We start from the raw sequence: 16662 nt of genomic DNA, 5'->3' as shown, positions 1-16662 counted from the left end.
TTTTCATTTCTAGATAAAATTTAAAAGTATATGTAAAAGTAATATTTAGAATTTTAATGAAATCTCATCCAATTAAAAATATAATTTTAATAAAATCAATAGTAATTCTCAACTTTAAAAAAAGTCAAATGAACAAGTTGAGTTTACTTTATTGATCATTTTATTTGTTTTTGGTCAGTCTGCATTATTTAAGGATATAAAGCTTCACTGTGGACAAAAAAACCATCATGTTATATTCATCTTATCCACTCCAACTTTCTATTTGATAAAATACAAAGTGGGTAATCACATAAAATAATATGCATTGAGACGTGATTCAATGTATTTCTTGTCATTTCTCAAGACGATATGAATGAAGATTCAAGCAAATGATCCAACAAATTATATGATCGCATATTTCTTTTTGTTTGCTTGTGGTTTTTGCGCTGGGGTCTTTTTCATGCCGTGGCCCATGAGACAGGCGAAGACTGTCAACACCATTTTAGGATTCACTTCCACCAAGTCGTCAGGCAGAGCGTAAACACGCGCACCGATCTTGCGAGCTAATGAGATTGCATATCTGGAGAGTAAAGAGAAAAAACAAAAAGGTGGAAATATTTGTTACTATGGACGGCAAATATGCCCAATCCATTTGGACTGGGAGAAGAGGCTGCCAGCAGTCAAATGATCCCCCCGTTCAAATCGTGTGCGGTCGATTGGTCACCGGTCATTTGGTCGCCGGTCTTTTGGTCGCGGTCTTTTGGTCGCCCCGACCATGACAACGGGCGACCAAAAGACCGGCGACCAAAAGACCGACGACCAAAAGACCGACGACCAAAAGACCAGCGACAAGACAAGGTAAAACAACACGGTCTAGGCATCAATAAAAGCCAACAATGGCCTTGAGCAGTTTCACTGAGCCGACGTGTGAGTGTATAAGAGTTTGTATGTACATGCGTTGTCCCTTTAAGAAGCTACGTCCGTCAGGGTCTTAACAAGTTCTCCAACAAAAAAACAATAAAAGTCAGGGAAATTTGGAGCTTTTCTTTAGCCTAATAATTAATAGGGCATTAAGTATGACTAAATAGTAATTCGGTTTGTATTTAGGGAATTTGAGCAACGATTTAAATGGTAATTATCAATAACCTTCCGGGCGACCAAAAGACCGGCGACCAAAAGACCGGCGATCAAAAGACCGGCGACCAATCGACCGTGTACCGTTCAAATAGACAGTCCAACTCAATGATGACCAGTGAGTTAATGCATGACGAGCATTTACTTGGCATTTTTGTGTTTGTCGGTGGGGTTCATCACACCACTTTGGGTTCTGGTCACTGCATCCCACTTGACGGTTCCGGGAGCGATGGCGTCAATCAGGTCAATCACTGGCAGGCTTGTGCTGATGTGGAGGTCCTGCGTGAACACAAACATATTGAAAATCAAAATATGAGTGTTGAGTACCTTGAAAGTTGAAAAGTGCCAAACAAGTGTATCCCATTGATCATTCATTGAAATGAGCATTATAACAAATTGGCACAAAATCACTCACTCTGAAGCTACTGATCTGTGATTCTTTATGCTTTTGGCTTAGCGTAGTGTTGACCCAGTTGAGAATGATTTGCTCTCCCACACGCTCGCCGTCGCCAAGGTCGGATAATACCATCATGGTGTACCTGTGGGTCAAAGGGCAAGAAAAAGCCACATGCACCATTAAAAAAACACCAGCCATTACAGTTGCTGTAAACACATCTGATTTTTTTGACCCAACACACCTTCTCATGAGTTGCCACACCAGCGCCAACGTGTGCATCGGGCTTCCCTCGTTGAGGTTTTCGCCACCGATACCTACCAGGGAGAAGTGGGCCACGTTCTTGCCCAGGCTCACAGCGTGGTTGCAGTTCTCTAGCTGAGTAACCAAAAAGACAAAGTAAAACTTCATTCGCCTGTTTTAGATTATACATTTGAATTGGTCCAATTGCTATCGTAACAATCAAGAGTTGAACCTTCTTCATATTAGTCCCCAAAGTGGGATATGGCGGCTGGTTGACTTTCTTCCAATTAACGGGAACGTTGACCTTCTCGTACAGCTGTAGGATCACCAAACCGTCGCAAAGATCGCTAAAATACAAAAACAAATATTTTATCATTAAACGTACTGAATCTGTACATAACCGGTTTATGTTGGGATCACTTGCAATCAATGTTCCCTCTAAGTTGCACACGTGCGCAATTGCGCACTACTCTCGTCTTCTCTGTGCACAGCAAATCATATGGAGCGCACAAAATAAAATCCCAATTTTTATTTTTTTATTTTTTTATTTTTTTGCTGTGAGGACGACGCGCGAACCACTCATCCTCCGGGCCGCCCATTCATAGATATTAATCATTAAATTTTATTATTACTAAATCATTTATGCGTAGTAGACATACACCTGCTTATGGCAAGTGTGATACTGGTGTGTGCCCATAGCGAGCAATGATGATGTTGCTCACACCGGTATTCAGTGTGCTCAGGAAGGTTGTCTTTCTGCCCAGACAAACAAAAAAATAGAGGGAACATTGCTTGCAATGCCTTATTTTTGACAGCTATAAAGCAGACTTACCATTTCACACTTTTTTTCATAGTTTGGCTGAGCAGAAAATAACTGAAATCCCTCCAAATCAACGGAAAGTGACTCAAATAAAAAATTACAATTCTGCCTCTGCCTCCCAGGTAAGATTTAGTGCCCTAGAGGGCTGATATTGATCAGGAGGATGCCGGTTTGACACCACTACTCCGTATGGGTTTACTTACTGGTACATGTGGTTCACATACGGATTGACACCCAAGGAGTTGATCCAGTTGCGGAAGGTCTTCTCTTCTCGACTCTCGGCTGCAAAGACAATACATTTCTGCTACCTATCTGGTGGACTGAAACACGATCAGTCCCCGGTTCTCACGCTCCAGCTGGGCGTCTTCCAAGCCATTGACATCGGTCCTCTGCAGGGCCGGGTGCGTGTTGAACAAGTTGGCCACGAAGGCCAAATTGAGCTTGGCGTTGCCCGAAGTGACGTCTTGGGCCGTCACGAACTGCCGGCAGTCCAGACGGGACGCCTGCTGCAGCATCAGCTCCGCACGTTGGTTCAGATCGTGCTCCTTCCGAGACAAACCACACAGCCGGTATGTTTCAGAAATTTGACAGCTTATTTCAAGAGACTCACATTCATGCCACTCATCTCGATTTTGACGTTAATGTACTCGCGCTCTCCGCGAGGAGCGATCTGGTCCAAGAGGTGGAAGTAAGCGCGGGAATCCTGTAGAATAAGATTAAAGGGAAGGAAAAGACCTATTTTAAATATCATTTTTGCTCTGTTAGAATAAAAAATAGAAAACCCTCGATCCCAGAACTATGAGGCCCACGTGCTTATCACTCGGCCACCGTGATTAGTATTATCAGTAATGACTCGACTGTCAAAATAATGGTTCATGGCAGCTGTAGACATTAGCGAAACCTTGATATCCTCGCTGAAGTTGGCGATGCTGTGGGTTCCGGCGTTGTGCAAATGGTAGTTGACCCAGCGAAGTAGCAATTCCTCGGGAGAAAGAGACATCAGGTGATCCAGACTCTCGCCCTCGGTCAGAAGGCAAATCATGCCTGGGAAGCACAAACAAGCATGTTTCGGACTAATATTTTATACATAGACAGATATTAGATTGAGTGACACGCAAAACTGCAAGAAAAAATATCTGCTTGTTTTATGTAAATGGTTCAATAGTTCATAAGAACTGTTGTAATACTTATTTCAGGAATATTTAGAATTATATCAAATGATTCCATTCCTAACCCCTAAATTTAGTCAAAATTTGTCTGATTCTATATGTCCAATCTAATTTTATGTTTTACTTTAGCAACAAATGACACATTTTCTCATGTTTCCTTTCATATATATAGAAAAAATGCATACAAATTTTGTTCCAAGATACGAAACAAATTCAAGTTACGAAATGCAAAATCTCCCCAAAATTAAACATCCCCTGAAATGTAAATACACTTATAAAATATGAATTCTATTTTTAAAAATGAAGAAAAAAGGAAGGATTTTGTGCGAGCATATGTGTGCGCTCACCTTCATTCCGGCTGATTTCTATATCAGCAAATAAACCCACTTTGATAATCTGCCAGAATAATCCCAGCACCAGGTGAGGTTTCCCAACCATCAGATCCAGAGCGTCAATGTTAACAACCATACAACCGATGGCTGAGGCTGAATTCAGTGCCAGAACGAGGTTTTCCTACAAAAATATTTCATCAATTGCCAAATTTTGAGGCTACAAATCACACCATCAGAACATGTATAAATTACAAATGGGGGGTGGACTTAATTCATGCGACAGCCTTTAGTGTAACATACATATTAACAGTTACAATAGTCGAAACAACATTAAAAAAAATTAACTTAAAAATTACATTGCTTGAAATTCACAAATATGTTCTCGTAATATCATGACCTACATAAAAAAAACTTTTCTTCTTAAAAAATATATTCAATAATATTTCTCTCACTTGAGTATAAGTGACCCAGACAAACCAGGGGGAAAAAACATGTCACTATAAATAGATTTCCGCTCCACCGGTTTAATCAGCAACGCCTGTATAAAGTCCTATTCACATTTACTATCCTTTTTGACATCCATTAAAATATGACTTTGCCCTTTGGTGGTACTTACAGTCATTGTGAATGTAGTGAGCTTGCGGGTGTTGATAACTCGCTCGTCGATGGTGTCGGGCTGGGACAAGTTGATCATTTTGCTGACGGGTAGAACACAAAGTACAGCCACTGTAAATTGTGCTTGAAAGTGTGTGTGTGTCTATGTGTGTGTGTGTGTGTCTATGTGTGTGTGTGTGTGTGTGTCTATGTGTGTGTGTGTGTGTGACAGAGGGTACTCGGATGATTCGCCTAAAGACGTTTCGCCGACGGACGTTTGACAGACGGACAGGTCGCCGAGTGGACGTTCCACCGAACGTTCATTCGGCCGAACGGCCGTTCGGCCGAATGAACGTTCGGTGGAACGTCCACTCGGCGACCTGTCCGTCTGTCAAACGTCCGTCGGCGAAACGTCTTTAGGCGAATCATCCGGTCACGGTGACAGAGTGATTTACCAAAGCAGGATTCCATCACGGACTGAAGTGAAGAGGCTTTGGTCATCAGGGTTCATGGGGAGAAGATGGCGGCAGTCGGGATCTTTGGCTAATGCTTTGTTGATCCAGTTGACAAACGCCACTTTCTCCTCATCTAAGCACAAAAAACACAATGAACCAGAAATGGAGACTTTGTACGATGTACTGTATTGTATTGTGGTATCATAAAAGTGGCGATTTATACCTCTGCTAGCGACGGTGCTATTATTTGATTCTATTCATTGATGTGGAGTTTGCATTTTTAGTGTATTCTCACACCTGAGTAGGAATGTTGCGTCCCCACACTTGAAATTCCTGACGTCCCTCCGAAGGAACGGATGCCATCCTTCCTGGTGATGGTTTTGCGGAAGGTCTCACTTAATGTCTTGCTCTTCAGCTCCTGATATATCTATAGAAAAAAATGAAATAAATACATTTTTAAAAATCACCTCTATGTGTCGTCAAGCGATTTTTGGAGCGCAAACCCACGGAAACAAACTCCTCAAAGCTGATCTTCTCATCCTTGTTGGTGTCACCTGCCACAAAGGTCTCCACAATCTCCCTCACTTGGTAGCCCGGTAGGGAGAACCTGGCCTCGCGGAAAAGCTCCTGCAGCTCAAAGTCGCTCACATAGCCACTGTTATCGATGTCTGAATAAACAAATTCAATAATATGTTGCAAGACGAACCAGAGTTGCCCTAAAAATGTCCACACAGCACCTTTTGACATATTAAGATCTAAAACACTGAAATTAAGGAGACTTTTCATCAACCTTTCTGGTGTTGCAACTGTTCTAATGTTATTTATGGAATCAACACAATGGCGGCCTTTGATTGTGACAGGCAGGTTAGAAAGCACCAGGGATTGAACCCTCAATCTCAGAACTGTGAGGCAGACGTGCTAACCACTTAACACTAGGGCACCACACGCAACAAATCCGATTTCAAAATATACTTTGTAAATATTTGTAGTCCATATATCTAATCACAATGTGGAATTTGATCGGTTGTTCTTTAGAGCAAGGGTAGGGAACCTATGGCTCGGGAGCCACATGTGGCTCTTTGGATGGGTGCATCTGGCTCTTCGCTAACCTGTGAGCTAAAATATGGAACCCGCTGGTGACAGAACTGAGATACTACGTCCAGTGCTGCTTTAGTCTTCTTTTTTTGCATTAGACTCTGCTAGAATGCATACTCTCATTGATTAGCAACTGCATAAGAATGTTGTCAAAAGTATTCTTTTTTTTCACTTTAAAAGTGGGGAAATTACTAAAATAAAAGACACCCATTTACATGTATTTTGACTTTTAAATTCGGAGTATGGCTCTCAAGGAATAACATTAGAAAATATGAATTGTTTATGGCTCTCTTTGTCAAAAAGGTTCCCGACCCCTGCTTTAGAGGAATCTAATCGTGGTTAGGAAAACAGTGATACAACTTTAATAATTCTATAATACAAATGGTATCATAATATCAGTTATTTTCTCAATGTTTAGAAAATTTGAATCTCAAACAGTGTTCCAGTTTACAAATGTGACATTACTAACGTAAAATGTTGCCAAAAGTGATTCTGAATGAAAACACTTTTTGCCCACTGTCATCATATTTGTCCTAATCTAGATTATTGAAGATTAACTGATTGGCAGTAATTAGCCATGAACATACACATACTGCACGTGCCAAGTGAGCAATAAAAATAAGACTTTTGACTTTACTGCTGACTGTAAAAGTTGTGTGAACTTACCAATTTTGTTGAACGCCTCTCGGAGATCTTCCAGATCTTCCCGGGAAATTTGGGTGGCATGTTTGTCCATGGCGGCCTACCATGTAGAAAGACCAGAAATTAATTATTGCTGTAGTGAATGTGTCATTCAGTGTCATTTGTTAAAATCCATTAGCACTATATAAAATACATAGGTTTAAAATGTAGGTTTTCACCAATCAAACATTTAATGACGTATAAAATCAACTATTAAACTGAATTGTATTCAAATATTGAAATAATAAATAGTTTTAAAGTATGCTTATATATTTTCTTGTTTTACTATTGTTTTTGGTTGAGTTTATTTTATCAATTTATTTATTTTACAATGAATCAGGGATTTGTTAAAATGACGATCTTTCAGTGCCATTAACAATAGTGGATGTCCAATCCATTTGGACTGGGAGGGTCCAGCCCCTCCCAGTTTAAATGGATTGATCTCTGTCAAAGGGAGCCAAATAGTTGAAGACAGGAAGGATGTCAATGTCACCAAATCATCAATATACAAGTCTTTACCTTTACAGATGGAAATTAAGAGCCCTCGCCGGACCACCGCCAAAGAAAACCGGATCGGTGGTGTTTTGTCCTCCGCAGACGAGGAAGCAGTTCGGAGAGCAGCTTATCACTCTGGAGGAGAAGACCTTTGGCCCGTTTGGACCCTGGGATGGGCGTAGGCTACACAGTTAACATTTAACATCTTGCCTGATTCCCTCATGTCTCGCCAAGACATGTCCAAAAAGACACGGGAGATTACTTGTTGGCAAATATAACAGGAATGTTTCAATGAAGCCATTCGAACTCAAAATCGTTCCCAAACTGGATTTCATTTCATCATTCATTCATCTTCTGTACAGCTTATCCTCACTAGGGTCACAGGTTTTTTTGACAAATGAAACTCATACCTGAAATGTATCCAAAAGAGATCTCCATACCTGCATTTTCCTTTCCAACACAGCAAGCCTTCCATGTTTCTTATCGAACCTCCTGTAGATTCATGATGATCTCCTTTGTTTGAGGCACTCTCTGGTTACAGCAGCTGATCCCAGAACAGTGGCGTGGATGTAGAAGTAGTCCAGCAGGCCAAAGGAGTCACTGCCTACCTTCTGCATTATTCACTGGCCACCTGGAGAACAAAACACACCATAGAGAATTAACTCTTTCAAAGCCATTGAAAATGATAAACAAATAGTAACTCCAAATACAAGAGAGATTCCGATACTGACATCCGGCTATAAGGATGCAGTTTTGAAAAAATGTTTTATTTTGTTTTATTGATATTAAATTCCTGCACACTCGCTTGACTGTCAACTGTTTCATTTAAAATGGGAGTGTTGGCAGTGAATGAAAGAAAAGTTTTTACAATGTATTCATTTTCAGCCATTGGCTGTCAGTGATGATGATGGACGCCAAATTCTCTCATCTCATCTCATCTCATCTCATCTCATCTCATCTCATCTCATCTCATCTCATCTCATCTCATTTTCTGAACCGCTTCATCGTCATTTGGGTCGCGGGGGGTGCTTGAGCCTATCCCATCTGACTCCGGGCCAAAGGCAATTATTTATTATTTTGACTAGGCTAAACAATTGAACAATCACTGCCGGGCTCCAAGTGACAGAGTGAAGAGGAAAAAAGCACCAAATAATCCAGTGGGATCAGGATAGTATTTCAAAATATTTATGTTATGCGTATTTATTTATAGTACTACGTACTACTGAAACAAACTGCAGAAAAAGAAAAACTGTGTAACGAGGCCACCTATTGGCCATAAATATAAATACTAGTACTATGTATTTACAGTCGGTAATGGTCATCCATTCTTATAGTTATTTGGTCTGGATGTCGCATTTAATCATTCATTACCAATCATTACAGTTAAAATCGATTGCACAATTAGTTTTTAAAAAATCAGGATGGACATTTTACGTTTTCAATTAAATACATGATTTTCTTATTCAAAGTGTTATTAGTTTAGACCTTTTTATGACTAATTATTTGTGTGTGCACTATATGGTGAAGCTTTAAATCTCATTGTACTTGTATAATGAGAATAAAGGAATGACTTAATTCTAAGGTATACTAATGGCATACGCACGCCTCCTTTTTTTGTGTGTGGGAGATGATCTTGACTTGTGACTGGTTTCAGTCGGCAAGTTCGCCTTGAGAAGTTGAGTTCCTCTCTAACTGCACGTAAATTCTTCGAACCGAGATGAATATAAGGAATTTGGCCCCAATTCTTCTCCTTTTGTTCGTTTTAACGACGGTTTTCTCCCAAACTGCCGCACCTGGTGTAGGTAAGACCAAACTGCCTTTTCCTCCTCGCATTTTTGTATGTCAAATAAACGGGCTTTACTTGTGTAAATAACAAGTCATTTAGGGCTAAAATAATCGCTAAGAATCTGAGAAAAAAATGTTTTCACTTTCTATCGTTTGGTTGCTTTGGTGTTCTTTTGTCAAAAAGCCTTTAAATGTTAACCATTAAACTCATGTTTTTATTGCTGCTCATATTGTCCGTGATTTTACGGAAACAAAACTTCTCATTTTCATTTCCCCCTTTTATTACAAAAGAACATACTACCGGTATTGCGTTGTATGTCATATTTCAAAGTTTTTTCTTGATGTAGTCAAAGAATTTGCCTTTCCAAATCATGCCTTGTGTTATAACACAATCAGCATTTGAATGGGCTTTTCCATTTGAGAAAATGTATCTTAAATCCACCTCTGGTTTCACCTTTCACTGAAAACAGCCTAGAAACAAAGTTGTTCCTCCACACTTTGTCTCCATGGAGAAGTTTCCATTAGGATGAGCACGAACAAAGACCCCAAGGGTCTAATTTAGCTCTCCCAACAGTAGTAAAGAACCAAGTACAAATAAATACCCTGTAACTTGTCAAAGGCTTAACATTTGTGCTTATAAATACTTTTACCTGTTTCTGACATTTCAATACTCCCACTTAAACTGTTAATGTTCCAAAGTAAACAAAACACTGACACTATTTCCACATTCAGCGATTCAGTAACTTGCTTAGACATGGCAACATAATAACCAAGATGAGGGAATTCAACTCACAAACTACCAGCGCTATGCCACCCAGTTTTTAAATTTTACCCTCTTCTGCCTCACTACAACTACACACTTTCTGTATTTGATTTGGTAAAAACAAAAAAAAAAGACAACACAGTATTTATTTATGATGCCATTTGTTTTGACATAGCTTGCGAAACCAAGAACGGGACCACCTGTGTAGAATGCCTAAACAACGTGACGGTAAGCAACCCCGAAAAAAAGCCTTTGTTTTAATCTCTGTGTTTGTGTCATCCAAGTCGAATGAGGCCAAAGAAAAACTCCACCTTGTACCCGTTTAACCGGTTTGGCCACTAACTAACTGATCTCACTCCTTCCTGTATCCCTCCCCCTCTTTTATCCCTGATCTTTTAAATTCCTCCGCAGTCCCCAATCATTCCAACATACCTCATTCGCTGATGTTGACGGTGATAGACGTCAATTCGGTTTGGACTGGTATAAATTATCTTTATTAATTCCTTTAATGGTTCTCCCCCCTGCAGTGTTTATGGTGCATTACAACCAAGACATGTGTGACGTATCCGGTGAGGACCATCCTACCACCTCATTCGCTGTGTCCGCTCAATGATGCGCGCTGGGGCTTGTGTTGGAGTAAGATGATACACTTATACAAGCTAAACACACTCACGGGTTACAAAATGGGCTTCACACACTCAAGGGTGTCCAATTCATAGTTGTGTTTATGCCTGCCATAATAATATAAATACAGTGGTACCTCGATATACGATCGTAATCCGTTCCGAGACTGAGATCGTATGTCGAGCTTTTCGTAACTCGAGCGAACGTTTCCCATGGAAATGAATTGAAAACAAATTAATTCGTTCCAACTTTCTGAAAAAACACTAAAAACAGGATATTGGATTGGAAAAAAATGTTTTATTTCTTCTAATTCGCCATATATTGACAAAGTAATAAATAACGAGTGGTTTAATAGTAATAAAATGTGTTTAATAGATCTAAAATTAGACGCATTGCGCGGAGGGGAGAGACAACGACACACACGGAGACGGGGGGGGGGGGGGGGCTGTTCGGGGGGACTTTATCCACGGCACTTGTAAACGAACAAACAAATTTAAATTAACTTGGATAAATATATACAGACACACTCAAACATACGTTTAATGTACCTTTACACAAAACTGAATTCTAGTTTTGTCTTAATCTTTTGTTACCTTCGTTTTCCCTGTACATATATTGGCCTCATCTTATTTGATATACTGTATAGAAAACAAATTGAACGCTATACAGGGCTCCAGACTCATTTTTACTGGAAGCCATATAGCGCCTAACCTGTAATTTTAGTGTTAAAAATGATCTCATAATGTAAACATTCACATTTCCAACATTTCTATATTTGCCATGTTGTTGATGTGTGCATTCTTACCTGCCTCTGGGGTTTAGCGCAGAGCAGAAGTTTGCCTGCAACGGAAAATATCTAAATAGTAGTTGAAAAGTAAATAAATTAGCAGTATTACTGGTTAGGCAGGTGTAATTAGATGACAAAATGTTCTTGCACTAGCTCAATTTTAAAGGCAAAATGTTACATTTAGTAGCAGTCTTGACACATAATACCCATTTTATTAACCCTTTCAGGGACATTGGTCATTACAAAAGTTGACACTTAACACCTTTAAGTCTTTATAGAGGTAGTGAATGCTTTTGGTAATTATAAAAAAATGTTTACTTTGACATTTAAGACCTTTAAACTCTTATAAGGCAAGTGACTTTAAAAATATATATACTATATACACAAATATTATCCCATAGACCCTCTTAATTTTCAGCTCTGGCAGTAGATTTGATCGGACATTATTATCAGCCCTTTTAAATCAGAAAAATGTTATAAAATTCTCATTTTCCTTCCATGTAGTGAACTTCCAGAACCTGATCATCACTCTTGCGGTTTTGGGTGGCGTCATCATCATCGCCCTGCTTATTTGTCTCTTCTGCTGCTGCAAGTGTGAAAACATTGGGTAAGTTCATTCATGATGTCCTGAAAAGTTGGAGCCTGCCTTAAATATTCCTTTCAAAAAATTATTTCCACATTCACTATTCAAAGTGGGAAATACCAATGTTGCTGGGTTTTCTTTAAAAATGTAGGTGTTTCAGGATGTATTTGGGTTCAAATGTGGTCTTTTTCTGTGCCAGATCGTCAAGGTTCTTGGGCAATATGGAGCGGCAGGTTAACAAGTCGAAGACCAAGCAGGAGACGAGGTAACAATTTCAATTTTGAAGAATAAGTACATTTTTTAACCCATTTTCCTGTGTTGACATCTGCCTGTTGTGTGTTTTCCTGTCTGAAAAGCACAATAAAGAATGACCCAAATTTATGAGGACATATTTACTTCAACCTCTGAAAATATCACAAGGGTCGTCCAAATATTTTTAATTGTATGGACCAAATTCTTTTAATATGGGTTTTTCCCATGGCATGACGTGTGGAAAAATCACACACTCAAAAAGTTCCGATGTCAAAGTGTCATTGTGGACTGTGGTATATTTTAAGATGTCTGGACTTTATTTGCTTTAAAGAATACAGTGACGCACATAATGTACCGAGTTGGATATATTACAATAATCAGTTTATGACATTGTTCCTTGTATAAACAAGTAAATCTGGTCCTAGTGGTGTTATTGGCCATCATGAACTGTTTGTCATCATCTATTGTGTCCATGTCACCCTCATTATGAACCTTTTTCTCCTTTGTGGTCATGATTTGTCATTATTTGTTTTTCTGTAGGAGGGCTGAAATGAAACAGAGACATGACGATATTAGGAAAAAATATGGTGAGTCCTCCTGTATATTTTTATTTCAAACTAAATAATATTGCAGTCGATAGTGTCAAGTTCAACAGGTTTATTGAAATTCCCATTAAACGCCCTAATTTTGTTCATTTCCCACCAGGCTTGAGTGGACAAAACCCTTATTCCCGATTCGGATGAGAAGATTGATTTCCCCGTGGAACTTAATTTAGCAAATGTATTTTTATTTATGAAGCAATCCATTCATGTACACTGCCATTTAATGATTATGAAGTTGAAGCCTCTGATGTCATAAGCCGATGAACAGGAATGATGCCTAACAAGCCAATTGACTGTAAAATATCAATTCTTATCAAATGTTTTTAAGCAACATTTGAGTTTAAAATTCTAGTGTTAGGAACACATTTTATTGCACTTTTTTAACTTCTTAGTTTCAGGTGCATGTGAGTCATTCAGGTGCACCTTATTTTTTTTATATTTCATACTTTCAAGGAAATGTGTGTCATTCGGCCGCAAAGTTGATATTAAAAGGCTAAAAGTGAAACAATCCACTCTTTGTGTCATGTTTTTTTTATTAAAAGGTTCTACCTGTACCTTTATTACTTCTTTTGTCTTAAATTGTTGTTATAGCACAGATTAACAAATTATTAAAACAAGAATATATATATTGTTTTTAAAAAGATGGCACTGTTTTATAAAGGAACCAACAGGTTGCCACCAAATTTTCTCCTACATTCTAGGAGAGTTCTAGGACCTAGAATATAGTAATTTTCCACATTAATTCCAAACCCTCCCAGTAAAAATGAATTAGACGTCTAGTGCCGTCAATGGCACTCAAATATGACCAACCATTTGAATTCTGTCAATGGCCGCCTCTATTTCCAATTATTCCAGGAATAGGTCTTCAACTGTTTATTAGGCTTCCCGTGCGCGTGACCGAGGACTTTGAGGCAGATTGCGCGCTCCCGCCTCCGCGCTCCCGTGATTTAGCGGTCACGTGTCGTCCAGCATCCAATTAGATCTCTTTGCGCGCTCCCTTCAGCGGAGGAGGAGAAACCGAGGACAGGAGCAAATCATAGAAACACCTGAACAGTTATACACTGATTTTTTTTATTATTATTAATTTAGCGAAATATTTTCCCCCGAAATCCGACAGCCATGTCAGAGGAAAAGCCAAAGGTGAGCTTTCTTGTTATTAAAAAAAACAAAACAAAGATGTGTCAAAGCGTTATTGTGCCTTGGGGAAAATGGCCTGGGTTTTGCACATTTCTCACAATTGGCGCAATGTTTGTTTAGCGAATGAATGATATTTTTATTCTTGAACCCTTGAAGGTTTGTGAGCGTTTTACTCCCGATTGGGGACTAGGAAACCTTAAAATGGTGCGTTAGTGAATATTTTTTGTGTCTTGGTCCTAACCGCACCACGCCATTTGCGCAAATGCCGCAAAACATAGCGGCCACAATGGGTACGACTAGCGGACGCGAGCAAATTAACTCCGAATTGGATGCACTGAGTCGCAATGTTGAGCTATTTTACTCTCTGCTGGGCTTTTTGTAGCTCATTCGGGCACAAAGAGCCTTGTGGGCAGCTGAGCCGGCGGCCACATTGTATCGTCTGGAAGCTACTATGCTAACGTAGCTGTGGCCTTCGCCTTAATTGTGTATGATATTATTTTATTTGCCCACCGTCCTCTTTGAACGCATAAATCGTTCATTTGCTTTGCCACGTTGTTCTTTCCTCTGCTGTTTCGCTAATGTCACCGAAGCCTTAAAGATGAGCAGGTGCATGTTTTGCAGAACACTGTGAGCAATTGAAAATGTGGTGATAACACCGACACTTCTCAGGCCTGTTGCACGACCTTTGTGAATAATATATACATATAAATATATTTTTGGTACATGAGTTGGAATATTTCCATTGACGGCGAGTGATGTCCAAAATTTGACTGGGGCAGTTGCCAGCCTGTCCCAGTCAAATTGTGTCGTACGTCAATTACTTTCAATGGTGATGACTGAGTAGTTGACTAGTCTCTCTTGATGGGAACTGTTTTGACTCAATGTCCACCTCGCATCGGATGTGCACAGGAGGGCGTCAAGACCGAGAACGACCACATCAACCTGAAGGTCGCAGGGCAGGATGGCTCGGTGGTCCAGTTCAAAATCAAAAGACACACACCCCTCAATAAACTAATGAAGGCGTACTGTGAACGACAGGTGAGATTCAGCCTTTTTCTATGTTACAATTAGTCAGAATGCAAACTAGGACCAAATAATAAACGACTGTTAAAAAAAATCCATAGATATTAACAAATGTACACACAAAGTTCAATTGTGCTTGAGCGCTATCGTCTCGTTCACACAGGGACTCTCAATAAGGCAGATCAGGTTCAGGTTTGATGGGCAGCCAATCAACGAAAATGATACGCCATCGCAGGTAAGGAAGTGTCTTGCTCTTTGGTTTGTCAATTATGTGATTTCTGAAGTTGAACCCTAGAAAAAATCATTGATATATGAAATTAGGCAGGGATTGTGTAAATATTTCCATGGTGAAAAGCGTTAGCTTGTTGCTAAGCCCTTTTAAATTGAGAAAATACTGAGTATGATCTAAAAACATGCTAGATGACTCTTTTCCACAAACATGGACTTTTCTGCAGATTCTCAAGGATTAACTCTGTTGTATGTTCCTCTAGCTGGAGATGGAAGATGAAGATACCATAGATGTTTTCCAACAGCAGACGGGCGGCTGCTGCTAAAGCACCTTCATCCCTGTTGACGGCCACTCTCAAACTCAACACGCAATCCGATGCTCTCTTCATCATCATCCTTCTCCTTTGCTGCCATTAGCTATTGTTATTATTATTCTTGTTATCATCCATTTCAGCTACGTCCATTATGATGTGAATTTTTTTTGTAGGTGTTTTCTGATCATGACTGGGCATCGGTTTTGGACCACCAATGCAACCAACAAAAACGTGTGAAACCAGTGAACTTTTTTGGAGCGAGTTAATATTTTAGGTGGCACGCGTGAGCCCCAACTCTAATTTATTTTGCTTTTTAGCTACTTTTGTAAAACAGCTTTATTTTTTCCAAACTGTGTACAGACGTAGCAAAAGGGATGTAAGTACCACAATTCCAAAATATCAAAACGAGGCGTTCATAGAAAGTCTGTACTTTTCACTTCCTCACTTTTATTTTGCATGTCCTTGAAGGAGGAAAAACTGTTTCTCTACCACCAAGTATTTATTCGCACTGTAAGAGAAAGACAAATCGTATATTAATGTGAACAGCTTACATTATTTTTTTTCTTTCTCGCGTGTATGTAAAATGGCCAATGATGAAGAACAGTGAGTGTAAACTTAACAATTGTGTAATGGGTTTGCCCATCAGATCTTAAAAGCTAGGGTTTCAGGTTCATCTAGACGTGTTATGTAGTGGGAGTAAAATTGCACGCAAGTTTAACCTTACAGGTGTAAATGCTTCTTAAGACTGCAATGACGTCCAACCCTTATATTGTTTTATTTTTAGAAATAGATTGCTCCTTGTGTATTTTTGTGCATTCCACACACCTAAAACTGAAACAATATGGGTTCTCCTCAGTCATTGGCTCATTTTCTCATTTTTGTTCCATTAAAATAAGAGCACACTTTTTTTCCCCACCCAAAACAAAAAATCTCCCCTGTAGTTGAGCTGAATTGGCTCAAAAGAAAACCTACACACTTGGGCCCAGGTCTTATGTCATGTTATTTGTTTCTCTACTGGTTTGTACATTAATTTGTTGTCTTTTACTACTGTATACAATAAATATAGTTTGGTACTCAGATTCATTGATTATTTATTGATGTTTGCTCAAAATGAATTATCAACTTTATGCATCTTGTAATGTAAGCACATTTTTATGTGTATTACGAAACAGG

The 16662-nt window shown here is 39.3% G+C and overlaps 3 protein-coding genes across 3 annotated transcripts; 2 read left to right on the top strand and 1 right to left on the bottom strand.

The window, feature by feature from the left end:
• Positions 1-168: 168 nt before the first annotated feature.
• pls1 (plastin 1 (I isoform)) lies at positions 169-10420 on the bottom strand. Its single transcript, XM_077621565.1, has 17 exons — positions 10372-10420; positions 7416-8022; positions 6882-6957; positions 5628-5788; positions 5418-5547; positions 5121-5253; positions 4688-4769; positions 4087-4252; positions 3472-3614; positions 3181-3273; positions 2920-3115; positions 2774-2852; positions 1983-2097; positions 1752-1885; positions 1529-1652; positions 1259-1392; positions 169-559 (listed from the first exon to the last, which is right to left on the bottom strand). Exons 3-17 carry the CDS (start codon positions 6949-6951, stop codon positions 382-384), a joined length of 1938 nt encoding a protein of 645 aa, XP_077477691.1. The 5' UTR covers positions 6952-6957; positions 7416-8022; positions 10372-10420; the 3' UTR covers positions 169-381.
• On the top strand, positions 9015-13299 carry LOC144090213 (pituitary tumor-transforming gene 1 protein-interacting protein-like). The gene is made up of 7 exons (XM_077621566.1): positions 9015-9193; positions 10115-10167; positions 10467-10575; positions 11855-11957; positions 12133-12198; positions 12726-12772; positions 12891-13299. The coding sequence occupies exons 1-7, from the start codon at positions 9109-9111 to the stop codon at positions 12926-12928; spliced, it is 501 nt and encodes a 166-aa protein (XP_077477692.1). The 5' UTR covers positions 9015-9108; the 3' UTR covers positions 12929-13299.
• Positions 13300-13758: 459 nt separating this feature from the next.
• On the top strand, positions 13759-16568 carry LOC144089450 (small ubiquitin-related modifier 3). Its single transcript, XM_077620284.1, has 4 exons — positions 13759-13927; positions 14834-14962; positions 15111-15182; positions 15439-16568. Exons 1-4 carry the CDS (start codon positions 13907-13909, stop codon positions 15499-15501), a joined length of 285 nt encoding a protein of 94 aa, XP_077476410.1. The 5' UTR covers positions 13759-13906; the 3' UTR covers positions 15502-16568.
• The last annotated feature ends 94 nt before the right edge of the window (positions 16569-16662 follow it).

The sequence above is a fragment of the Stigmatopora argus genome, chromosome 15 (genome assembly GCF_051989625.1).
Source record: "Stigmatopora argus isolate UIUO_Sarg chromosome 15, RoL_Sarg_1.0, whole genome shotgun sequence".
NCBI lineage: Eukaryota > Metazoa > Chordata > Actinopteri > Syngnathiformes > Syngnathidae > Stigmatopora > Stigmatopora argus.
This window is presented reverse-complemented; position numbering and strand designations above follow the sequence as displayed.